The sequence below is a fragment of the Branchiostoma floridae genome, chromosome 5 (genome assembly GCF_000003815.2).
Source record: "Branchiostoma floridae strain S238N-H82 chromosome 5, Bfl_VNyyK, whole genome shotgun sequence".
Lineage (NCBI taxonomy): Eukaryota > Metazoa > Chordata > Leptocardii > Amphioxiformes > Branchiostomatidae > Branchiostoma > Branchiostoma floridae.
In genome coordinates, this window is record NC_049983.1 from 8,988,656 (window position 1) to 9,015,159 (window position 26,504).

At 41.5% G+C, this 26,504-nt stretch overlaps 2 protein-coding genes across 2 annotated transcripts; both read left to right on the forward strand.

The window, feature by feature from the left end:
• The first annotated feature begins 242 nt into the window (after positions 1-242).
• LOC118416136 (A disintegrin and metalloproteinase with thrombospondin motifs 18-like) lies at positions 243-18,256 on the forward strand. Its single transcript, XM_035821213.1, has 25 exons — positions 243-512; positions 1,335-1,442; positions 5,812-5,893; positions 6,546-6,844; positions 7,114-7,297; positions 7,754-7,968; positions 8,672-8,755; positions 9,549-9,694; positions 10,523-10,563; positions 10,928-11,033; positions 11,417-11,545; positions 12,237-12,396; positions 12,860-12,958; positions 13,650-13,804; positions 14,292-14,355; positions 14,841-14,943; positions 15,268-15,392; positions 15,867-15,990; positions 16,286-16,375; positions 16,855-17,006; positions 17,200-17,281; positions 17,464-17,560; positions 17,778-17,841; positions 18,089-18,182; positions 18,243-18,256. The coding sequence occupies exons 2-25, from the start codon at positions 1,374-1,376 to the stop codon at positions 18,254-18,256; spliced, it is 2,778 nt and encodes a 925-aa protein (XP_035677106.1). The 5' UTR covers positions 243-512; positions 1,335-1,373.
• Positions 18,257-18,359: 103 nt separating this feature from the next.
• LOC118415913 (ADAMTS-like protein 2) lies at positions 18,360-25,449 on the forward strand. The gene is made up of 9 exons (XM_035820849.1): positions 18,360-18,510; positions 19,082-19,199; positions 19,455-19,547; positions 19,748-19,899; positions 20,105-20,171; positions 20,339-20,476; positions 20,984-21,116; positions 22,671-22,846; positions 23,414-25,449. The coding sequence occupies exons 1-9, from the start codon at positions 18,460-18,462 to the stop codon at positions 23,506-23,508; spliced, it is 1,023 nt and encodes a 340-aa protein (XP_035676742.1). The 5' UTR covers positions 18,360-18,459; the 3' UTR covers positions 23,509-25,449.
• Positions 25,450-26,504: the final 1,055 nt, after the last annotated feature.

Consider the following 26,504-nt stretch of genomic DNA (forward strand, 5'->3'; position numbering starts at 1 on the left):
TCACTGACATTAAGTGAGAAGAAAGGAGGAAAGGCTACCTCCCAGTAGGACACCTTGTGGGTTCGCGCTCACAACCGTAGCGGCGAATCGGGGACCGGTAACATGCGCCGCGTACAAGGTGATGAAAGGCAGGCTTACGTCAGATGACGTAGGACTTCACCAGCGTGCCAAATTGTTAAGGAAACTCGCCCGGTCACCGATCGACTTTTAATCGTCACGAAATGGGGGAGGAGTCCGCGTGATAGACAGCTCTTTTATAACCTTTCTGCAAGCGCCGGGGTGAAACAAATTATTCTTTTTGGTCACCAAAGGTCAGGGTAGACCGTGCCTGCGTATCTGTTCTCGATATAGCCTGGCCCTATATAAACGCGCAGACACTACAGCCGTGGTCACATTTAGTGTTATGTGCACCGGCTCCCAGTCAGCTAGCTGTGGGGTTGGATTAAAACCGAAGGGTTTGCTCGCGACAATCAGAGTTCACGTGTACCCACACGGAGTTACTACATCGGTGAGTGAGTATGTTTTGGGTATGGTTACGCTCTTGTGTACTTTCTTATTGCTTGTGAGGAAGGGTGTTTGATACTACGAACTACGCGGGTACTTCGGTTTAAATCGTACGGTGCCTAAGTTGTATTGGGCGGTCCCATTTACGCAAACGGTGATTCCGGTGTGCGCGGGACAGCAGCACTTAGTTTGTAGAATTTGACAGTGTTCAATTTGTAATTGATGATCCCCCCTCAAGAATTGTTTTATTCCAGGTACTTCGCGTATGAATCATGTCAATGTAGTCCTTCCGTAAGTTGTAGGGAGGCCTCGTGTGCGTAGATAGTGGTTCTGGCGTATTAGGGACGGCGATAAGCTTGTAGAATTTGGCACCGGTGACTACCGTGTCCCTGTAGTGTAAAGCTGAGACCTTGGACGAGCCTGTTAACGTGTGAAATGGATCCGTCGCGCTGCGAACGCTCTCTCACCCACAGGAACCTACCCCTGGGTGTCTCTCCGTGGTCGGCTGCTAGTCTAAGCCGGATATTTCTTGTTTAATCATAGACGACACATCGCACAAACAATGTTTTCAATTTGCGATGGTTTAGGATAAATAACCGGGTTCTTTGCCTTCGCGGCACCAGTTCGGTTCCCAACGCCGCCTGTGTTTTCGCTGCCCCACGGCACTGCTTGTGTAGTTGTGGGTTCGGCACAACAATTACCACTTGGAGGAATTCGAGTTATTCTTTGGTAGCATTGAAACCAGTCTCACGTCCAAGACCCGGTCACGTGCAGGCTGTCAGCCGGCACCAGAGGTACCATAACCGTTTCCATCCTTCCCCCATTCGCAGGCTTGACGGGTGAGGGCGCAGGCAGTCCCGACGACAAGCATGAGGCACGCGGCACGAATCTTAGTCTTCTTCGCTTCTCTGGTGTGGACGGCGGGCCCGTCTTGCACGGTGAGTACACACATAACATTTCTTCAGCTTTACTTCATATGGCTGCTCTAGTTTAAGTCGGTAAACAGCATTTTGTCGTGTTCTCGCACAGCGGGTACAAATGTTCTTATATGGTAGACCAGGCCGGCATTGTAGGTTAGGCAAGAGTTACATTGAGAAAGAAAATTAGGAATAATGTTTGAGTGATTTGTTGGGAACACTACAGAATTGCTAGAAAAAAGGAACAGTTTTTGTTGTGAAAAACAAGTTCTCGAGCAGAGCAGGTCTGTGAGATCTCCGACCGTCATGAGTTATCATTGCGCTCGGGGGCATGTAGCGAGGGCGGCCGGGAATGGTTGGCTGGGTGTCGGGGTCGGCCGGACAAGTGCCGACAGGTGTAGCGCGCTGACAAACACGGGCTCCGCTCCATCAATCATCCATCTCCCTCCTCGTCATACCCATCTGCCGTGAGTTTAGCCTGGCATTCACGGCGTCATCGCAAAGATATAACAGCTTTGAACTGGCGCTAGCTGCCACTGCCAACACAGACCAGAACGTATCGGCAACTGTATGCTTTTTTGTAACGTTATGCCCGGTCTCACTAAATACCGAAAAGAACCAACGAATACCGAAAACAGCCTCCAAAATACCGAAAAGAACCAAGTAATACCGAAAACAGCCTCCAAAATACCGAAAAGAACCAAGTAATACCGAAAACAGCAAAAAATTACGAAAAGTACCGAAAAGTACCGAAAACGTTATCTCGTCTCACAAGACCACAGTCGCCAGGAAGTTTGCAAACGTGGGGAGAAAAACGACACCGACGTTTTTTGTTACCACGTCCTTTAGATTGCAAAGGAAAATAAACACCATCTCTCCTCAGTTTAAACAATAATCATAGCCCTTGCCCCCTTTGTGAAACTTGTTGACTTTTACACACTTCGAGTTGATAAACAAATTTGCCCCACCACTTGGACTGAATGAAGTACTTATGTCTTGTTTATCTTTTGTACTGAGTACGGGTGCTCCTAGCGGGGATCGTCACATCTTTCTCCTGTGTTCTTCTATCCGTAGCACTGTGCTATCGATAGAAGGATACAGGAGAAAGATGTGACGATCCCCGCTATACCAGTACATGTTCTAGCTTGTGTATTAGGATTGTTCAAGGCAAGATGAAATAGAGGAAAGACAGCAAAACTGTCGCATCCTCCATGTGTCTTTTTTTCCTTGGGTATTAGACCAAGTCCTATGCCTCTATTGTGATGCAGATTCGTAAGAGAGCAAATTGGTTCTCTCCCAGACAAAGAAAAAACGTTTTTGAGTGTAATAGCAAAGGCCTTTTCTGTCACTGAAAAGAAGCGAAGCGTTTCAGCAAGCAGTTTACCCGGAGACCTAACCGCAAATACAACGCAGAGGACAAGTGAACTCACGTGCTATGCGCATGTCGTTTGGGAATGACGTCACGGTCATGCCCTTGACTTTGTGGTCTAGCAGGATATGCTGCATTTCAAACATAAGGACAACGCCTTTTATGTATTATTCTGAGGAAAAAAAATTAAAATCTGTCCCATACAATCATCCAACAAGCCTAGAGCACGTTCCCTTCCGGTAGTTGCCGCCTTCGCCAATAATACGTCTCTAAGCACTATGAAAGGTTCCGGCTTGTATTGGAAATCTCTTTATGTGTTTTTTGTTTGTTTGTTTCTTTTGTTCATCAAGCTCTCTATATTTCAGGTTTTCAACTACTCTAAAAGAACAAAGAGAAAACATGACTAAATAGAGATTTCGACAAAAAAGACGCCCTGAACAGGTCAGGGCCTAACCTCTGCTTGGAGAGTAGCGACAACAATCGCAATACTTCCGTACATAACTAAGTTTCGGCATTAGAACTCGTGGGAAACAGACAGACTTTCTATCAACAAAGTTGTTTCGGGTTTCATTTCGTCGGATAAGGAATTCCAGAGACAACATCAAAGTCCTATCAACTTATTACTGCTATCACTCACTGATTGGACGATCGTGCGTTACTTCGGTTTCAGATTGTTTTGTTCATGTTTTAATCTTAAAGCAGATACAGGGTTCGGCTTAGTGTTTAACACGATGTTGAGGCTTTTTATATGTTTTTCCATTGATCAGCGTTTTGTTTTTTTAGAAAATGCATGAAATGCCTCCAAAATCGCGTAAAACATTGAGTCGCTCCCCACATCTGCTTGGAGATAACCATGCATGTGTTGTTCTATGTCATACCGGGGCGCACTACCCCCAAAACTGGGCACTTTTCCAAACCGAAGCGGCTTGTTTTAAGTTTCACCCAATTATCGTCGAAAAATCTTGATGAACTGTCATCCCAACCTCCCAAATGTCGTCTGTACGCCAGGGAGCTCAGTACCCGTAACCTGATGGCTAGCTGATATCTCTGCGTACTGTCTGGGCTTTTAGGTCGGCCCGATCAAAACAACCTCACCTACGTCACTGTTCCGTCACACTTGACGGGACGACTTTTATGTGTGCCACCAAGGAGCTTTAAAACCTCCTGGCTGCCCCTGACGTCATCCGATAAGGGCCTAGGTGATAGTAAATAGCCCGCACTGTTGAACAGCACTCTCCAAGCAGAGTCTAGGCTTCTGTTTGATCAAGGATATTCATATAACGTCCTTGGTTTCATTTAGGCGTCATTAAGCTCTTTTAGTCGGGCTTTATATTTTGTCAATTCTTTTCTTTTTGTCCGCCAGAAAGAAAACCTGACCAAACAAAATAAAAAAAGGTAGACAAAAAACGCTTAAAAGACGTCAAAAACACGACAGAAGCTAACCTATGCTTGGAGAGTAGCTGAAAAGGGTAATACTTTCCCGCCAAATGTTGCAAAAAGTTCGGTTCTGGTTGTGTTTTGTTGAACGTGTACGTACATACGCCAGCATTAAAGGTGTTGCTTTACGAAATATATTCTTCATGGGTGGGGTTTTCTACCTGGTATCCTTAAGGAGGTTAGAATATTCATTTTTTTAACCTCCTTGGTATCCTGGTGTCACCCCTCTGAGGATGAACTGAACTGATCTGAACCCAACCCCTACCACCTCGTTCCATGATTGATTCATATGGTCATTAGATGACGGAATCAAATCCAAAGGCTTTCTACCTACACGCGATACCATCTGCATCATTGTAGAACTGAGAGCGTGCAATGTACCATCCTGTAGGCTAGTAAATCCCCATAGTTCAGAAACGGCAAGGAAACTTGTTAACCATTAGTATACTAGATGTGAGAGCCAGACCTTTTCGTTCACGGGGATCTTTAAAGTTTGTCTTAATGAGCAGAATAATTGAGGAACCCTTCTAAGAAATGACCAGCCGGTCTTATCGCTCCCTTCTTGTTCCTTCTGACGTCATCTTACAACAGAGGCGTTGGTCTGTAACAACAAACAGTCCGCCTAAGCGTGACAGGAACGACTTGCGGTCCTTTCACACAGCGAGACTTACTGCATGCTTCCAGCATTCTTTCACTAAACCCAACTTGGGAGATGTTTTCCTTGCTATACACGCCTTGTGGCCGGGGGAAAAACCTCGACAGAAAAGGCAAGGAAGTCATAACCTTGTGCCAAACTTGACTTGAATGATTCCAAGTCTTTCTTGTCCCCAACATTTACTTCGCTGTCGGAAACCCCGAGCGACAAATCCGGATGTGAAAACGAACAACTCTTACCGGTATACCAATGACCTCGAGGAAAAACATCGTAACTTAAAAGCTAATTTCCCAAATGATGTACGAAGTCTGAACATTCAACTCGCTTAAAGCATGCTAAAAGTCTTACCAACTACTAACAAATGACCGCTGGTTTACCCGTCAATGTTTTTAAAACGTATTCTAAGAAGAGCTATGACGTTAAATTTTCACACATCGCTGCATCTGTTCTTTATAACACTAAAAGTTACATTCGCCATCCTTGGCACATCACTTGTCCTCTGATATGCCAGAGCCCATGAGAAAGAAACCTTGGCGGTAGGTGGTCGCTTTCCTAAGACTTCGAGCCTGCCGTCACAGTCAGCCATCGTGTTATCTTCTGCACGGAGCTTGCACGAAATGTGAAAGAAGCCTCCAAGAAGAAGGATATTCCGAGAAAGGTGACGGGACTGCTGTAGGCACCACGAGACTTGTGTACATCACGCAATATGCCAGGGTTCAGGCGGGAGAAAAGGATTCCTCCTCCGGGCCAGGAGAGTTGCCGTCCCTCGTGGCTACTCGAAAAGAGAAAGGTGTCTACCCGTAACGTTTGCGTGCGAGAGCCTAGAAGTTACGCCAGCAAACTCCAATATAATTCTGGGTTTAAAGGATTAAGACTACAAATTTCACTATTCTCTTGCACTCACCAATATCTATTATTTCTCCCTATAGATGAGAGTGTCACCAAGAATACACCAACACATGACAAGAGACGAAATGAAGTTGCATTTAGGAACTGATGACCTACTTGGAAGTGAGTACGAGAAAATAGCCTGATTTATAGGGCATGTCAAATTAAGTCTACTGATACGTTAGTCTGGTGGGTTCACAGCGCCCTTGTCCTTTCTCACCATAGATAAGCGCTAGAATGTTTTATTTCTGAACTCTGTCATGCTTCGTTAGCAGCTAACATTGGATACAGCGCAGCTTCCAATAGAGCTACTAGCGTGGCATTTCCAAGTTTAAATCCAGTATCCTTTCCTTGTAATTCTTTATCCACGACACCAAAAATGGGAAACGACCAAAAATGAAGAGTCAGCGCCAGCTTAAGCTGTCCTATCTTTTGGCAAAGGAAGAAAGCAAGGAGATTATCATCTAGTCAAGCAAAAGCCTGGGAGATAGACTTGTGCATGGTTTAAGGGGCAACGTTGTGATGACTAAGAACTATACATCACTTTATCGTGTAGCCGCCGACGGTGCAATAGAAGAGGAACGGAAGTCCCGAACATTTATCTTGTCAGGGTAAACAATAGGTGTGTTACAAACAAAAGGACCATTGACGTCATCAGGATTACTCATGACGTAGTCGACTTTTGTAGCAACCGTTATGTCAAACACCAAGAAGTGGAGAAAGAAAAATTGATTAGCTACATGTAATTTATCTTATATTCTCACTTCTACTTCAGTTCCAGAATACGACGTATTTGTCCCACAAGAAGTTGACCTGCCAGCTGATTTGACCAGATCTGCCGGATGCCGTGACGACAGAGGCTGTGGAGATGGCGACAGACGGTTCTACTCCGTCCAACTCTTCGGCACCAAACATCTGTTGAACCTCACCCGAGACATGTCTGTGGCGGCGGCCGGTCTCCGGGTCGTGGGTACGAACGGGGAGGTCATCCCTCGGACTCTGGATTGTTTTTTCACGGGAGAGGTACAAGGGTTGCCGGGCAGCAGCGTAGCCCTCAGCACCTGCAATGGTCTGGTACGTATTCATTCCTAATTCCTTACGTTTAACACCGAAAAAAATTAGCACAGAAAAAAGACAAGCAAAGGTTATCCTTTCTTAAAGACCAGGCATGTCGAATTCATCACTGAATCCATTCCCGAGCTGACTCAATAGAATTCGTTGCACAAAGAAACAGCATGTTACCCGCGCTAAGGCCGCCTAAAAATAGTTAAGGGCATTGTTTGGTCTAAAAATACACGCAGAAAGGATTATGCTGATCGCGTTTGGCACCTTCTCTGCTGCAGCATGGAGTGGTGGTGGCTTCTGGAGAGGATTTCGTCATCACGCCGATGTCTGGGGGATTGTCGCTTCGCAGCCGGCATCCAAGGTCGGCGAACGGGCAGACGGGGAAACCACACATCGTCTACAGGAGAAGTTCTCAGGCGCTGGACGATGTGACGGCTTTATCGGAACATGGTCTTCACAAAGGTACCTAAAAGATGTTGCTTGGTAGTGTTGTTAGCAAGCAGTTTAACGCGTATTTTTCTTGTCTTGCGAAAACTTTTTAAGAACTTTCTAAAAAAATACCTGTTTAGGCCAACAACTGGGTTGTGACCCTCGTCGCCACAACTTAAAGATGTTGCGGAAATTATCACATCTAAAAACTTATATTGAATACACCACACGAAACTTTAACCCAAATACTTCTGTCAAAGTAGCTGTCGAGAAAATCACAAGGCATCTTGAGTAAACCAACACCAAACGACATAATCATGAATTATAAAAGCTTGCCCACAGCCCAACGTGCAATTTCGTCCAATCAAATGTCGTGTGCAAGTAAAATTTACACGAGTATGAGAAGTTACCGACTACATGTAAACGACAAATGCTTCAACATAACCAAGAATATTATCATTCATTCGCATGTTTGATTCTTTCTCACAGATGCGACGGTGAAGCCACTTCATCCTCGTCGCACCAAGCGGGGCACGGCTCGTGCGGACTCGCGGAACAGGTTGTCCCCCTCCCGTCGGCTCACCATCGAGCTGGCCCTGTTCGTGGACCGGAACGCCTGGGACAAGGTGGAGAGCCTACACGAGGGCAGCGCTGAGGAGAAGTTTCAATGGGCAACAACGTACTACCTGTCCGTTATCAACACGGTAAGAAATGATGTACATGTACGTTTGCCTTTTGTCGTACTTCTTACTCGCCCGGTATCCATTAGTGTATTCTAGCTACAAAGCGGCCTCTGGTTGCTTCCCTGCCGACTATTTTAGCTGGGTGTGAGCCAGAATATATACATTTTTGCTTGTGGTTAACACAGTAACCTTAAACAGCTTTACTGTGTACTGAAATGACTAAGAGGCCCCACAGAATTGCCTACTGAGCGCACTGTAGCCTTCGTCAGGCCTGAATGACCAATGACTTATTAGGTCACGTCACGTGACCGTACAGACACGTGGCGTCAGCAATTGGTGGTCACAAGCAGCTAAATTTTATGTGAGCCACAGAAAAAAAACAGTTAGAATTTTTGTCTTGGAACTTTATCAGGTCGTTGGGGGTCAATACTTTGTTGTAGCAAAATGCCATCTGTTTGCACAACTAACATGTGTGTGGTTTCTATGGGTTCAGACGAAAGCTATGTTAAACTTGTAAGAGCAGGTCTTAATTGAGATCAGTTACCAAACAGAAACTCTATACAGGGGTTAAGATTGGGATCAACGGTTGCCTTAACATCACTACAAAATAACGCTACCGCAAATGGCTACCTAACAAGCTTCAAAGCCTCTCTGGTCATGGCTTAAGTCATTCTAAACAGAAGATGAAGTGTTGTTCAAAGCGACTGTGTTGGTGTTCCAACAGGTGCAGCTGCTCTACAACAGTGGGTCCCTCGGACATCGCGTCCAGCTCTCTGTTTTACGACTCCGGATAATTGAGGGCAATGAGGTGAGACCGCCGGCAGATATACTCCAACTGGATACGCGTATCAAATTGGGTCCATACGGACCGCTTCAATCATCGATAAGTGGTAGATTGACGTCGAGTGGGCCCAATTATGAAAGATAATGTAAGGTTTTGGGCTGCCCTCAAGGCACTTGTCGGTAGACTTGAAAGGGACCTTTGTTTTGACCAATCACTGCACAATCAGAATAACTAACGGTACAGTCACTAAAGGCATAACTGTGATGACTGGTATTCCGAACATCTAGCATGATGAAGTGTTGGTATGTATCCGTCTGCGATTTCGGTATGAACGATAAATAAGAGACATCACAAGACAATCATAAGGCATATTTTTAAGTAATTGATATCTTCATCTTAAGACAGTCATATGGCATATTTTTGAGTAATTGATATCTTAATCTTAAGACAGTCACAAGGCAATCATAAGGAATATTTGAAGTGATTGAAATTGTGTTCTTGAGACACTCACAAGACAATCATGTTATTGTCATATTTTTTGGTGATTGATATCTTAATCTTAGGATCTTAGTCACAAGACAATTTCATGCATCATTTTTGCATGTAATTGACATTCTGTCATTCTGACAGTTAAAAAATAGCTTTTGAGTCATTGATATACAATATTACAATTACATACTTCTTTTCACTATTTTGTTTTGTCATTTTCATAATCTTTTTATTTCTCCTTTTTTATTTTTTGACTCATTTTTTTAAATACGGTTTTCTAATGTTCTATCAAAACGTTGGTTCATGACTTATCTGTATTTTTTCACAGTTTATATCAGACAACAATGATACAGAGAAGACCCTGCACAACTTCTGTAAGTGGCAGCACACCCAGAACCATGGGTATAACAACATCATGTACGACGCACCAGACGACCACCCGGAACACTGGGACCATGCTGTCTTCATCACCGGGTCAGCTAAAACATGCATCAATATTTTCATAACACAGATTTTCTGCATGGAACCAATTTTAGCAACACGCTGCATAATTGGGCCAAGAGCACAGAGAACATAGCTGTATGTTTCTATAACACACGTTTTCTGCATGAAGCTAATTTGATCAAAATGAATCATAATTGAGGCAAGATTATAGATATCATACATTTATGTTTTTATAGTGCACATTTTCTGCATGGAACCAATTTCAGCAATTATGATGCTCTATTGGAGCAAGAGCACAAAGAACATATTTTGATAACACATTTTCTGCATGGAACCAATTTTTAAAACATGGTGTAAAATTGAGTCAAGATCATAGAGATCATACACTAATATTTTTATAGCGCATCTTCTGCATGAATCCAATTTTAAGCTATACACTGTATAATTGAAGCAAGATTATGGGACTTATAAAATAGCTTGTAAGGAGTGCTAAAAAGCCTAGGCTACAGAAAATAAGTAATGAAATATTTGCTTGTTGTGACACTTGGCACTGTGACCAACAGTTACTACAATGTCAGACTGAGGCAAGATCGTAGAACTCACAAAAGTGCTTCTAAATAGTGTTAAAGAGAGAACTGTGGACACTGGTTTAAGCAATGAATTATTTGCTTGCTATGACACTTGGCACTGTGACCCACAGAGCTAACTACAACTCCTGCCAGACTCCATTACATCATTAGCAGGTTTAACATCACAGCTGCACTTCAGCACTTGTATTGCGAAGATGCAGCAAGTTTCAATTCAACACTACGAGCAACTTCTCGCATGTAATGTTATATCTCATGTCTCTCAATACAGTATGGAGATGTGCAGGCCTGGGCAGTCATGTGCTATTGCAGGTATGTACTTGTTATACCTTCAATCTATTTAGCATAACTGGGAATAAACATTGCACTGCAGGTTGAACTATTTTTTTGGCAAATGTGTGAAAAGACTAAATCACAATTTTGAGTATCAAATGTGATTTATGAGAATCATGACAGGAGTCTTTTAGGTAACAAATTTTACAATTGATAGGAATGCTCAACATACTTTTTTGGATAAAGTTGAGTTCAGCAAATTTGCCTGCTGTTCCTAGTTGCTGAGAGTTAACTTTTCAAACTTATTAAGCATTCTAAGGCACTCTCTATGGCGTCCAGCACCAACACACCTCCTTGATACCTGTCACCTGTAACTCACCTGAGATATCCCCACCCTCCCCAGGTATGGCGCCTGTGTCAGGTATGTGCTCTGAAGACAGGAGCTGTTCGCTGAACGAAGACAGCGGGCTGGGAAGTGCTTTCCTACTGGGGCACGAGATTGGACACAAGTGAGTTGTTTTGATGTTATGACTATTGACTATTGTTTTGTAACAAGTTGATAACAGGACAATGATGCTTTAAACTTAACAAGTAAGTCTTCTGCTTTTGAAAACCAAATAGTTTTAACTTTAAAATCTCTTGATTTTTAGTGAACAAGAACAAAACGATCTATGGGTGTTGATGATTGAAACATTGCACAAGTTGTTGACTTGCAATAAAAGTCATTTTGGAGCATAATATTGTGCCATACAATGGTCATTAACTGTTGATACTTTTAACTACTTTAAAGGAAGAGAATAGTGTGCATATCAAGTAGGTACATGACATGCATGTATTTTTTCTGAGTGTCAAAACAGGTTTTGCTAACGTTTTGTCGTTTTGTTGTGGTCAGTCTCGGCATGCGCCACGACGGTGACCAGAACAACTGTGCTGACGGTCAGTTCATCATGGCCACTCACACCGGGCCAGGCCACATGGAGTGGTCACCCTGCAGTGCTGACCACTTCTCTCACTTCTTGTTGTAAGTACACATAATTGTCTTAACCTTACATCTTACATATTCCCCATAGGTAGGTGCTAGGGTATGTTAATTAAAAGCATTGCACATGTCTCTCCCAGGCTCAGGACAATTTTGTCTTCATGAAAATCGTGCAGACCACATTTGGTTTTACCAAAAGTAAATGTTTAAAAAGTCAGACAAAAATCGAATTTCATTGCTTTTAATAAATGATAGTAAAAGAGCAAAAAGAGTGGAAAAATCTTGCACTGCAGGAAATGCCATCTGAAAGCAAGCCTTAGAGCATGCATAAATACTGATCTTTTTCATTATTGCTGACAAAACGTAATAGTATGCATGCTTTAGCATATGCTTAAAGATGGGTTTTTGTGCTGTATTGGTGAAGAGGTCTTTGTTGGGTGAGTTGCTCCATTGCACTATTGGCACTCCTGACTTGTTTTGATTCTACTGATTTGTGTCAAGGGTAGGAGGTCTGGGTTTGATTCTCGGGTCAGACCTACATCCAAGGTTCCAAGAATTCCCACGGACTCGCTCTCAGTCAAGAGGTGACTGTGTCCTCGGGCTCTGGGTTCATTTTGCGTTAATGATGATTATGACGGGTTCGTGCTGCGAGCGCCTTTGACAGCTTGAAGCGCAAAAGATTTAATCAAACTTTGGCAGACCCTGAGAATGAGTCTCGGTGTTCTTCTTCCAGAACAGACCAATCGGATTGCTTGAACGACAGCCCCAGCCCGCGAGCTCCGCCCGAGTTGGCGCTGCCTACAGGGGAGCTACCTGGAGAACGTTACACCGCAGACCAACAGTGCGAACTGCGCTTCGGAGAAGGGACAGAAGAACACAAATACTTCCGCAGTGTGAGCATCCAACTAAACTCAAAATAAATACAAGTAGAAGAATGTTCTATAGCAACTAGTTTGCTTTCTTGGACAAGATCTTTTGCAGTTTTGGTTACAATTTACTGCAATGATCATCACTCAATAAAATTGCTTCAAACTTTTTCAGTTGATATGAAAGTGATGTTGACTCATTAGGACTTTAAATGATGTAAACAGTATATCTGTTATATACTTTGCCTGACTCTTGCCTCTTCCCTCATGACCTCAAAGAAGAGCGGTCTGCAGGCCGATTTGAGCTTTCATGAATAAACTAAGGTTCAAACATATTTTCCACAGCAAAGGAGGTCCATAAATTTAAAATTTCCAACAACTTTCCAATAACAGCTTTAAAGGAAGTGCTTTGGAATCAATATCTTTGGATATTGCTTCAATCGTGTGTCAGCAGAAGTGATTGACAGTAGATGTACAATGTTTCTGACAGAGCATCTGTACGAGATTGACGTGTCTGGACAGGCCCAACCACAAGATCTGGTGGAGTTCGTCACCGGCCGCCGAGGGAACCAGCTGTGGCACCGGCAAGGTCAGAGCACATGTGACGTCCTTTTGGTCCTTAATCAACATACCTGCCATAGCTACATGTAGTACAGCCGGCCTGATACACTAACTATGCCTGATGGCGGCGAGACATTGATATACTGTTGCGGAATTCTGCACTGTAACTTTTGAATCTACTAGAGTTGTCAGGGGGCCATTTATTAGGAAAGTCTTACATTTTCTTGTGACAGAAGCTTCATTTCTTGAAGATCACAGATTGATTGATCATATCAAGTGGTATCAATCATAAGAAAAAACAATAAACAATCTTACAGAATCATTTTTTAAGACGTACCAAAAGATTGATGCTAAAACTTATCAAGTTCACTTGACTCTAGATTCAATGTCAAAACAGTTGTAGCGATCCTATTATGTAACAAAAATCCATAACATGCTACTTAACGCTAGTTAACCTTTATCCGCAAGGTAACCTATAATCGTTGTGTTTACCAGCACGATATTAAGGGATATCAACTGGACGGACAGTGGTTTTAAGCTGTAATAATATGTTCAAAATATTGTAGTTTGAAACTACCGTCCGTCGACTTCATACCCATTTCTGAAAGCAACGGATATAGGTTACCCCACGGACAAAGGTGAACTAGCGTTACCTCAATCAATGTAAAGTGACAATTACTACTGCATTGGCTCAAAAACATCTCTGGATCATTACACAGTGGTGCCGTGGGGGTGAGTGTGTCCTCCGTACCAGCACTGCTCCGGCCCCCATAGACGGTGGATGGAGCGTCCCGTCTGAGGCTGACTTCGGCAGGTGCTCCCTTACATGTGGCACCGGTGTGGTGAGAGCAGAGAGATCCTGCAACAACCCTGTGTAAGTGGTTCTAACATTAATTTATCTGTTTACAATGTCATTTTACCTCCCTAGACCTGATGAACTGTCCTGCATAACAGATACAAATCTGAGGTGCAGCTTAATCTCCAAGCAGATCCTACAGTAGCATAAGATAGTATCAAAAGCTGGCAGAGGACTGAAGCCGGCTTAGGAGTGTGTTTGGCTACCAGTGGCTGATGACGTCCCTTTGGCCAGCTACGCTCCTTAGCCAGTTTTGATACTATCTTATGCCACTGGTAAATCTGACTGGAGATTAGTGCAGCTGAGCCTATAAAAGTGAGACTTGCCAATTAACTGCCAAAATTATCATAATTGTTATTTGTTTCAAAAGTAACAATTTCAAACAATCAGTAGAAGAGTGAGTTTACAGTTGTTGTAATCCAGATTTGTTGTTATCCGCAGTAAAATATTAAAGCGGACGGAAGTCTAATACACGGTGTTTTTCTTTTCGTTGATTTCATAACAGTCCTGCCAATGGAGGCCGCTACTGTGTTGGCGAGAGACTGGTCTACAAGCTTTGTAACACCCAGGTATGTGGACAGTACACCTTTCAACATACTTCAGTCTTACCACTCTGTGTTGCATAAGTTGAGACATCCAACTTGTTACATAAGTACAGACATCCAACTGTCACCGAATACTGCAGCATCACTGCACGAACACTAAGCAATGTAAAAGTCCTGCAGGCACGAGTATCAGTACAGCACATGGTTATCCATGATCAGAGCCTGCCTTAATTGCTTCTGACACTAACTGCCAACAGCTGGCTTCACACTTAGCCAGTTTCGCACTTTAAGAACCATCCAGAATATTCAAGACTTAAACGACAGCATAATAGAGCTGTGGTATTCTCACCTTTGTGACCAGCCTAGGTAAACAGTGTTTACAACTTGTAATCGCGTGTAAGCACGCACTGTAAGTGTAAGGTAATCTCGACAGGCACTACTGAGGTACCAGACAGCAGCTGTTATGTAATGTCTGTGATGTTGAACTTGAACCTGGCCTGTTTGTGTAGCCCTGCAGTGAACCTGAACCTCACCCTGATGTTGTGAGAGGGCACCAGTGCCAGGATGCCACTCAGAGCAGGAGCAACACCTCCTTCACCAAGAGTCTTGAAGGTGAGCTAACATAGCATGGCCTTTTGTAGTGTCCAAAAATATACAATTTTGCATCCTTTCTGTGTGGGTACCAGTCATTACATCTATCATAAACAGAACCGTAGTTACTAGATAATCAGACAAAAGAAGTTTTTTTCTTAAAAATGGTTCTACATCTGTCAAACTTTTATCAATTGGTAGATTGGTTTGCAAAATTTGCAATGTTAATGTTTTTTCAAAAATATTTTTAGAGATGATTCAATGAGGGGACAAGCTTGACCTACATTGTAGAGGCAATGATAAATTTTGGAAAGGTCTTTTAAAGGATCTTTCTCTGTATGATAGGTCCTGAGGCCTGTGAGTTGTGGTGCCAGGTGGGTGGGATCTACAACTTCTTCGGCAGTGTAGCAGATGGGACGAGCTGCGGAAATGGCAGGAATGGAGATGTGTGTGTTGGAGGTGCCTGCAAGGTACACCAGTCCTTATACACTTTCATTTTGCTGACATATATTTTATCTTCCAGCTTAAAGGTTAAAATGCAGCAAATTTATCAATTTCTTCAAATCTTGCTGTACAATAGAAGCCAGTTAATTGCACAATGGATTAATCGCACACTTGACAGAATAAAAATATCCTGTGGTGGTGCAATGCAGCTGAATAACTTTGCTTTGTTGCACCACCTGAAAAAAATGCACAAAAGTTGCTGGCAAATGTGAAGTGTGAATTTAAACGGCTTATACTTTACCTACCAAGTAAAGACCACTAAGCAGCCTATTCATGTCTAATACTTATTACAAATATCAGTGAATAATTGAGAACAAACTTGCATGACTTTTTCATATCCTTTTGCTCCCTACCAATGTCTGACTTATTCTGATCTTTTTCCATACAGATTTGAACTCTGTTCTTTACACTCATGTATTTGTTTGTTTGTTTCTGTCCAGCCGGTAGGATGTGATGGAAAGTTTGGTTCCTCTGCCAGCTATGACCAGTGTGGGGTGTGTCAGGGTGACGGGTCAACTTGCAAGGTCGTGGAAGAAACCTACAAAGGAATGGTCAACAGCAGAGGTAAGCAACACTGTCTTTAACTATCTCCTAAGGAGAGTACCCATGGAAGGAACATTTTTGAAACATCTAAGACAATTTTGCTTCAAAACTGTATGCAGATATACAAAATGATTGCTGAAAAAACAATGTGAACCACAACAAGCTCCATTAGTTAATTTCTTCATTTCCAAATAATGAGTCAAATGTTACTGTAGCAGTTACAAAATTACTGTGAAACATCCTTTGGAGTAGATGAAGACCAGGTTGCTCTTCTTTTCTCCAAAGTTACTAGGATTTTTCATGTCTTCTCTTACAGGAGTCATCACCATAGCAACCATCCCCAAGGGTTCCTATGACATCAGAATCAGCACTTCTGAAATCCTGCGTCAGATGCCTCTATTCATCGGTGAGCTTCTGTCAACTTTTTTCTGTTTAAGAGGACTATTGGTAAACATTAAGATTAGATATAGAAACGTTCTTGGTAGCAAAAGAAACTAGCAATAAAATTTCCATCGGTTTAAATTATCATACTCAAATATTGTAACAATTATTTTTGTCTTTCCCATTTCCCCCACAATTCTTAAGATCTAGAACAACAAAAACAACATAAACATAATTGAAGGTGCAGGAGAAAAGAGAAATATTGTCCCTGACAGAAAGCCATGTAGCACCAAGGCCAGCAGCATACTTGTCAAACGGTAGTGTGAAGTGTGAAACTGCTCAATGGTATGTTACATGTCATAAGTATGCCTACACTGCTTGCAATGTAGCATGTACATTTTTGTAATGACAGGACTAAACAAAGAGAGAGGTACATTTCCTTAAAGAATGATGGAAAAAACTATTGTATTATAACTACAATGTCTTCCCTATTTCTTCCCACAGTTCTTAAGAACGAGGCAGGAGACATGAAGGTGATAAGAACGGGTCGTCACTACTTCATGTTTGCTGGAGCTGCCTGGAAGGCCGAGAGGTTCAGCAACCGTCTGCACTCCTTCCAAACAAAAGGGAAACTCACAGAGGGTCTTACAATACAGGTATTCAAAACATGCCGAAGCCAACTTCTTACTCTGCCTTATAAAATAAGCCTTGAGAAACAATCTTACAACAATAGAAACAACAAAATGCTTAGTTGGAGCCAATGTAGTATGTACCAATTGTATTATTGTTGTACTTGTGATACAAAGTTTTGTGACCTTTTTACTCACTCACACATTTGATAAATTTCAGCTTGCATCTACCTGGACTCCCACTGGAGCTGGTAAAGAGAAGGAAGTTCTCTACCGCTATCACCTTCCCGTCTTTGGCAGATGTAAGCAGAATTTCATTCTCTGCAGATCATTGACAGTCACTTATATCTTGACTTTTGTCTTGTAGTTAAAAGAACAAAAAAAGTTGAATTAAGATCATAGTTTCAATCTTTTATTGTAACAATAGAATTTTTTGTTATCTACACATTCGTATCTACAACATTTGTACTTTCCCTCCCCACAGCTGTAGATGGGGGATGGAGTGAGCCTGAGTGGTCAGCATGCTCCAGAACATGTGGCACTGGTGTCCGTACTGGGAAGAGACTCTGTAACAGCCCTCCGTAAGTACAGTCTTCCATGTACATGTATCTTTTGAAATGTTCTTGTACTTGCTGACAACTTGGCTTTTCTTTGAGAATTTGTTGGCTGTTCACATTTACTACAGTCCCTTCAGTCACTTTGAAGGCGGATTCTTGATATGAGTCCTGTCTACTAAAAAAACTCCATTGCAGTTTTGAAAGTGTCCAAAAAATAACGTTTTTATCCCACATATTCCAGGCCAGCTAATGGTGGTCGGCAGTGCCAAGGAGACTCCACTTTGCTGGAGTTATGTGAGACTGAGGTCAGTGTCACACTCCATTTTTATCATATCACAGTAGCATATTTGTAAATCTCATCTCCCTGGTTACCTAATTCCTTACACCTGTAACATTTGGTGCACTGGTTTTCTTTTAAAGTGTCATTGAGAACACTGTGAATGCCATGTTCATGATTGATAAGACTTGGTAAGTTCAACTGAATTACTGTAGAGTATCATCGATCACCTTTGAGTGAACATTAAACATATTCCTTCCTTTATTCACCCCTAGTGCACAGAGCCAGTTCCTCACATGGATGTAGAACTTGGTGGTGTTTGCAAGGCTGCGGGTTTCTCTGAGGTCTCATCTCTGCGCGGATACACTGGTAAGTTTTCCAACCTTCCCTTTTGCATATTGTCTTGCAGAATACCTTATACTTTGCCAGGATGCCAGCAGTAATGAAAGGCTGGTTACAAAGATAACATCTGTGTTGTGATGCTATTGACAACTTCCAAACATTGCAAGGATTTATTGACAACCATTTATGTACAACCTGGGCACAACCTAAAACGTTGACCATCCATACAGGTGATGATGCGTGTCGTCTGTGGTGCCAGCATAACAACGGTGCCTGGGCGTACCATGGACCTGTACCTGATGGAATGCCATGTAGCACCAAGGACAGCAGCATCTGTGTTAAAGGGTCATGTAAGGTGAGAAAATATGCCAAGAACTGTTACATGCAAACAGCAATGATAACAGCACAACCATCTGTAGATAAATGATGTCCCTGATAGATAGCCATGTAGCACCAAGGACAGCAGCATCTGTGTTAAAGGGTCATGTAAGGTTAGGATTCATTTAAAGTACTGTCACATGCAAACAGCACTGACTACAACACAAACATAGTGCAGGAGAAAATTTGTAGAGAAATAATGTCCCTTATGGAGTGCTACATAGCACCAAGGACAGCAGCATCTGTGTTAAAGGGTCATGTAAGGTGAGGATTTATTGTTATTAAGTGCTGTCACATGCAAACAGCACTGACTACAACACAAACAGTGCAGGAGAAATCTGTAGAGAAGGTGTAACATAACTAAAGTTGCAAGAGAAAATATATCATACAGAGAAGTATTGTCCCTGATGGAAAGCCATGTAGCACCAAGGACAGCAGCATACATGTACTTGTACATGAATCTTTTCAAATGGCCATGTGAAGTGTGAAACTGCTCTATGGAAGCTCTGAAGTTCTTAGTATAACTCTATTCAATATTGGTTTTCCAGCAAGTGGGCTGTGATGGTGAGTTTGGCTCCTCTGCTGAGTTTGATACCTGTGGCGTGTGTAACGGTGATGGGTCCACGTGTTCAGTCATCGAAGGAACTTTCACAGGAAACAACCATGGTAGGAGAGGTTTACTCTACCAATATTTTTTTCTTTAGTTTTCCTTTATGTTTGTCTAGTCCCTACTTTTCAGTGAAGAGTCTGACTTGGTTCGACGTAACAGCAATACATAGACATTAAGTTTTTGCCTTTCAGAGTAGCAATCCTACTGGCCTGTAATAACTGGATACCTGATAACTCTTCACACAATTTACCTTTTATTGAATTGTTGAGAAAGTTGTCTCACCTGCGTTGATGTCATCTATCTGTTCACAGGTACCTCCACTGTTGTCACCCTACCTGAGTCAGCCTATGACATCACCATCTCATCTGCGGTACCCCTAGGAGAGATGTCTCGCAATCTTGTTGGTAAGACTTTCCTCAAGCAAACTTATTATTAGATCTTACAAATTTAGCAGCTTGCAGTTGACTTTTAAACTGTTCTTCAGTAGTTTCCTTTCAAACTGCGCATAACCAAGCTGTAAACATCGCTGCCTTATATGATTAGCAATTTAAAGATTTCACTATTCTATCCGGTATTGAAGATTTTTTGTATATCATAACTGTAGGCCTGGAGGCAGATGGGGAGAGACCACTTCGGCCCAATGCTGGACTGCACTACTTCTTCTACGGGGGTGCTGGCTGGAAAACCACACAGTACAACAACCTAAAACTCCTGTTTGAGGCAAAGGGGCCGCTGACAAAGCCTGTAGAAGTCACTGTAAGTGAGATCTTTCTTGTATCATTTTCTGTCATCATGGTAAATCGAGGTTTCAACAGTAGACAACCATGATGAGATTGCAAACATTAAATTTTGCACTGCATTGGTCACTAATGCACACATATTATGTACCAGAGAATACAAAGTTCTATTCTATCTCTCTGATGATGATTCTGATAATGGACTATGACATGTTTCTCCACAGATGGTCCACTATACAGGCATCTCTATGGACAATAAGGGAATCACCTACAAGTTTAATGTGCTAAAAGGTAAGCATTCTGACCCCTTGTAGGTTGTTCTCTTGGAATCATTGGATTTAATAGTGAGCTATTATAAGGTCTGATTGTGTACGATCATTTGAATTTAAAAAATCCATGCTGCTATTTCAAATATAGAGTGACCTAGTTGATGAATGATTGCTTTTTTCCTTGTTTAGGAAAAGAGAGTCACATCCAGAGAAAATCACAGAGACAGACAATGAAAACAAGAAGTGATCCCAGCCCGACCACAGAACCCACGGAGCTGTATGTCTGGGTTACTGAGGAAGGGGAATGTTCCAAAGACTGTGCTGGAGGTATGTCAATCTTCTTTCAACAAAACTTTACAGACAAGAGAGTTTTGAAAATTAAACTCTTAATGCTGCTGTCAAACCTGTAATGCTACACGTACATAATGTAGTTCACCGTGGGGTAACCTATGTCTGTTGTTTTAAAAACGTCATTCAGGGATACCAAGTGGAAAAATCTCCATTGACTTGATATCCCTAGATACGTTGTTTTTACTTAAAATAGATTAGGTTACCCCATGGATAAAGGTAAACCAGCGTTACCGGCCCTGCATTAGGTCTACCTGTCCATAGTAACCATATTTCCTTGGAATATTTTCCCGATTGATCAAAAAAGTTTTGTGCATCGCAACGACCACTGTCTATGCTTTTACTGATATATTACATGTAAACTTGAGTGTCAGCGAGTGCATATATATTATAACATTATATATAGACATTTCATACCACAAACAGTTACAGTAAGGGCAGAAAGAGTAGAGATTAAGATAATGATTGCTGATTTTATTGTTCCAGGTACTAAATCAGTGACACTGTTCTGCCAGAGAAGTGATACAGGGTACGTGGTGGGGAATCAGTACTGTCAGCACCTGCAGAAGCCACATGAAGAACGCAGAATACCCTGTAACCTAGACCCCTGTCCTGTCAGGTGAGAAAACACTATTCTGACTAGCTGCTAAATGTAGCTCTACACACTCATGATCAGTCAAACCCAGTCAGATACATCCAATTCTACTTAGTCAAGTCTCTCTGCCAACCATCTAACCCAATTGCAAGTCAGATACATCCAATTTTACAAAGTCAAGTCTCTCTGCCAACCAACTGTCCAACCCAAGTCAGATACGTCCAATTTTGCCTAGTCTTTCTGACGACCAACTGTCTAACTCAAGTCAGATACATCCAGTTTACAAAGTCAAATCCCTCTGCCAACCGTCTAACCCAACCAACCTCTTTTCCACAGTGCCTTGAGTGATTGTTGATACCAAATTTGACTGCACATTTAGCTCGAACATTAACTTTCTTTAAACTTAAACATGAACTTTCTTTAAACATAGAACACTAACCCTGACCGCAAAACAACCTGGTGCAATCTTACTTCTTTCAACTTTAACTAGAAGTGCACAGATTTCTTGAATGCCAGCCATGAATCTCTCTGATCTCAAGCCATTATAAGTCTTCATCTTAGGTATAAACATTACATTGTACATATTTTGTCAACCCATGTCTTTCTTGATCTCAGCCATTTGGACCTGAATACTATCCAGACAGTACAAATTCTGTGATGTTGGCCATGAAGCAATCTTGCATGACCTGAGCCATTTTTACCCTGAAAAGTTATGTTACAATTACAAGTACATGACAGTGTACATATTTCTTCAACCCTGGCCAAGAAACTGTCTTGTTTGATGTAAGCCTTTTCAACCTTACGCCCACCCTTAAGCATTCTCTCCATCCCCACAAGGAATTACAGAGGGTTAGATGAAGTATGGCTAAATATAGCACCTTGTAGATTTTTAACTGTAATGTTATTGTATCTCCTTAGTTACGACATTGGGACGACCAAATTCCAATCAATGTCACTAGCTTGAGGCTTTTCTGGCACGACTGATGTTCTATTTGTAACGACATTGGGGAGCTAATTCCTTAACAATGTCAAGGACCTTCTATATAACACCATGGTACAAATTAAAGTAGTACTGCAATAGTAACTGTACTATGTATTAAGAAAAACTGCTGGCAGATACAGTTAGATCAGTACAGTTGATTACGTCAGCAGTGTCAAAGTCAAAAGTGGACTGTTCTGTCCGTTTGTGGCACCCTTGCCGAGTAACCAGTAAGTGGTTTTGTAGACTGGCGGTTCGTAGATGGGTGCTAGATTTTTAAAGACAGTACATGTATGTCACTACATTGCAGCACTGAAAATGCATTTAAAGTCACGGGATGATGCTACTGCAAACCCAAAACCACAGCAAACACTCCATTTTTCCGCTACCGCAAAATCAAATCCCGGCAAATTTAATGCATTTAAAGTAATTTAACGTAACTGTCATTTATGAGAAAGGTTAAAGGAGTTGAACACACACCACTTCCAGTAGACAAGAGTTCTGATGTAGTTGCCTTGTATTGCTGTAGAAATGGACACACCAAAAGGTGTGGAAATGATCGCAACTTTTTCTAAACTGCCATTTCGTTTCATTTCCAGATGGAGGGTGGGCACGTGGGGCGAGTGTTCGAGAACGTGCGGGGAGGGCGTGATGGTGAGGTCGTTGACCTGTACCAGAGAGGTGTCTGAGGGCACGTGGGAGGATCTGGACCAGACCTACTGTGATCACGTCAGCAGACCCACCGACAGATACGAGTGCAATATCGAAGACTGTGGTGAGTAGATACAGAATAAAATTGTAGTGGAGACCTTTCCAAACTCTTCAGTTCCATTGCAAAATCTACTCTTAACTTGTTGCTAGAGCACAATCTCTCAAGACCTTCCCCAACCCTTTGCCCGACTCATTTGTTCCTATCAAATTTTACTCTCACAAAGCAAGCACTTAGAATCTGAATCACATTTTTGGTATGGTATTTTTCTCTTTTCCGTGCTGTTGCAGTTAGCAACATTTATTACATGCATTATATATAACGTTATGTGTATAAGCAATGGAAGGATGGGAAGATGACAACCTCCACAAAATAACATTACAATATGACAACAAATGGTACAAATAAATTTTCAGACTCAAAACATGCAACGTAGCACCCCATGGCATTCCAAACTAGAACAGTTTCAACTCTAATTTCAAAATTGATTCTAATCATCCTGCTCAAGTGCCATTAAATGTAGCTACAGAATTTTTACACTTCACATCATAACAAAAGATAGTTGAAATGTCATATTAATTGACACAGATTGACACATACTTACAAATATCCTTTCCTTCCACTCTCCTGCAGTGGACAGTAAGAAGCAGAAGGCCAAGACTGTCAGCCCCCGACTCAGCTACTGGATGCGAGCCCTACAGAAGCTGAGATCAACGTCATCGTCATGATACGTCATCAACTACCTCATTGTCTCCTACTCCTTCAGGCAAATTTCTGTCTTGCTTGGGGTATTAAACGTTACCTGTATGTTTTATTTGTTTTTGTTTCAACCTCTTGAAGTTGTGTTCTGTATGTTGAAGAGAAGAGATAGGGAATTTTGTCCTCTTTTACTGTGAACATTGCCTAAAAGGAGTGACAGGGCGGGAAAATTTAAAGGTGTTCGCCCTTACATATATAACTGCCCTTTTGGGAATCCTGTATATTGCAGTCCATTGGAATAATGTATAAAATTCAAGAAGTTATAATTAAGATTACAAAAACTAATGTGAAGCTATGCCCTTGATTCTAAAATATATGTAGAGTTTGAGTTTGCACAATGTTTGCAGCTTTTACTAACTACAGTCTACACAAACAATTGTATGGCAAAAGATAAAGAACTCTACTGTTACCGATGCTAAAAACAGGTGCTAAAACTGGTGCTTGAATATATAATTGTAAAATTTACAATTGTACGCTGCAGATTGCTGTAAATTCCTTGTTTGACGGAATCATTTCTACAGTGGTTTGCGTGATGTTATTTTGCTGTATATCAACGCAGTCTCCAAATGTTGTGTATTATTTCTTGATTAGATCAAGGAAGACGCAGCTATCAGAAACTTTCAACAGCAAGCCTCAATTTGAAAAAAATCCAATGTATAGAATATTTTGGCTCCATTTTTTAGCTATTTTTCTTTTAAATTGTGAATATGATTCACAGCACAGTTGACTGGAACAAGGGAACATGCCCCGTACTACTCATGGGAACAAAGTTATATATTCTGTAAAAATGACTTTAAGAAATCAAAATATTCCAAATTCATTACTTAAGGGAAATATGTAACGATAAGTGTACAGCTGGAATAAGGATATCAATATTTTGAGGAAACACAAATTATTGATGAACAGAAAATGGTGCCATATGGCACCAAATTTATATTTGTTACCTTGGAATTTACTGTGTGAAAAGTTAATGATTTTTTATACAGGAAAACTGTTTGAATCTTAACAATGGGATAATGTTTGATGTATATTACACCAGAGCATTCAAAACATCAACTGTATCACTGCAAAGGAATGGAAAAATTATGATAGTTGAGGGTGTGGAAGGGAATTCTAGTAGTCTAGACTTGTTTAAAAGTGCGTAGCAAAATTTTGACTGTGGTAAAACCACACATTGTACAGTTTCTCAACTTCATAATATTGACGATCAACCTTGTGGTTAACAATTTGTGTGAGGTTAAACTTTCTGCAAAACCCTTTCACACCCTCATAGCGGTTTGACAAGACGACAAGTCGATCTGGAAATTCCGGACTTCTGAGTGATTGTAGCTGATCAGATCTGTCGCTATACTAACGTTAGACTCTACCAACCGAGAGACGCCTTCTTGTGCGAGGCATCATTTCTTACATAACCGATGAGTGACTTTGAACCTGCCTAACTCCCCCCCCCCCCTAATTACAATGTAATAGGGAGAAATCGCCAAATATGGTAAACAGTATCCCTGATGTTGCTACTGGTTGAGCTCTTGCAATTGGTATTATTTTTTGATTGGAATGGTATTTATATATGGACTGTTACTATTGTATATAGTCATATTTTTGTACAAGAATAAAATCGTCGTAGTAGGGGCGAGGCGCCTACAGACTGGAGATTTTATATGTTGTTGCATTGGTACAATGTAGGTTGTTGCTAAGTTATTTACCCTGAACTGTACTCTGTCATTTTTTGTAGTTACCTCTTATTTATTACCATGTCCATGGATGTAGCCAAGCTCTGTTACACAGGGAAGAAACCTTGTATAAATTGTGGGTGTTGTTTGAGTGTTTCTGTGTACAGCGAGTGATATAGAACATGCCCATAACATGACACTGTTACTTGTAATATATCATTAATAAAATATCAAATAAAAGTTTTGTGTCTTTTCTTTAACAAGAACCTGTTTGAGTCACGTTATGTAAGTCTAGGGCCTGACTTTAAAAAAAAGTTACAAATTTTGATACTGCCACAACTTGAACACTTTAAAGAACCCACCACACATATCAAAAAGATTATATATTAGGGGTATTTCTTGGTATGAGTGTTTCACCCTATCAAACTGGTTTTATGAAGCTTATAGTTACAAAGCTGGTATGTTATGGTTAATAGTTTAATGTGATACAAACTTTCCAGTTGTCACTTGATTTGACCATAGGACTGTACTAACAGAGCCCCCTAACAGTTTGGTTGTGAACTGATTCAGCACTTGCAACAAGTGATTTACTCAACCTACCTGACAATTCTGTTATTCTTCAAGAGAATGACTCTAACCACAGCTGCCCATAAACATCCTCTACTGGTTGTAAGTCCCAACTATGATAAGCTTATTCTCCAAGCAGATGTTAGATCATGGACATCTAGTAGTTAGTTGTGATCAGGATTTTTACTGGCTTGCTTCCCTCCCAGCCACTACTATCTCCGCGACCCAACATCTGCTTGGAGAATATAATAAGATTCTGAAGTTCTGTTGGGCTTACTTAGCATAGAATGGCTAGGCTAGTGGATGCTGAGATCTGAAGGTCAAGTCAAGTTTGATTCCTGACACTCCTTGCTAGACGCTGTGTCCTAAGGGAAGGCACTTTATACAACTTTCCTCACTCCAAACAGGTGTGAAAATGGGTACTTTTGAGTTTGGTTGGGATATAGGGGAGGTAAATGGCAGTGGAAGAAGGGGAGTGGGCTCCGTCTTCCAGTATCGTGCCCTAGACACAGTGCATCACAACAAACTGCCCTTACAGCTTCAAAAATGATATGGGACTACGAGTACCTTTACCTTTTAGGGCCAGGCTTAAAAAAATATTTTATTATATTATTTATAGGGCTTACTTCAGACAGAACTTACTTGATTTATTTAAGTGTGTGAATAAGAATTATGCCAATATTAATAATCATGACTTTTACATGACATGATTGTACCTCTACGAGGTG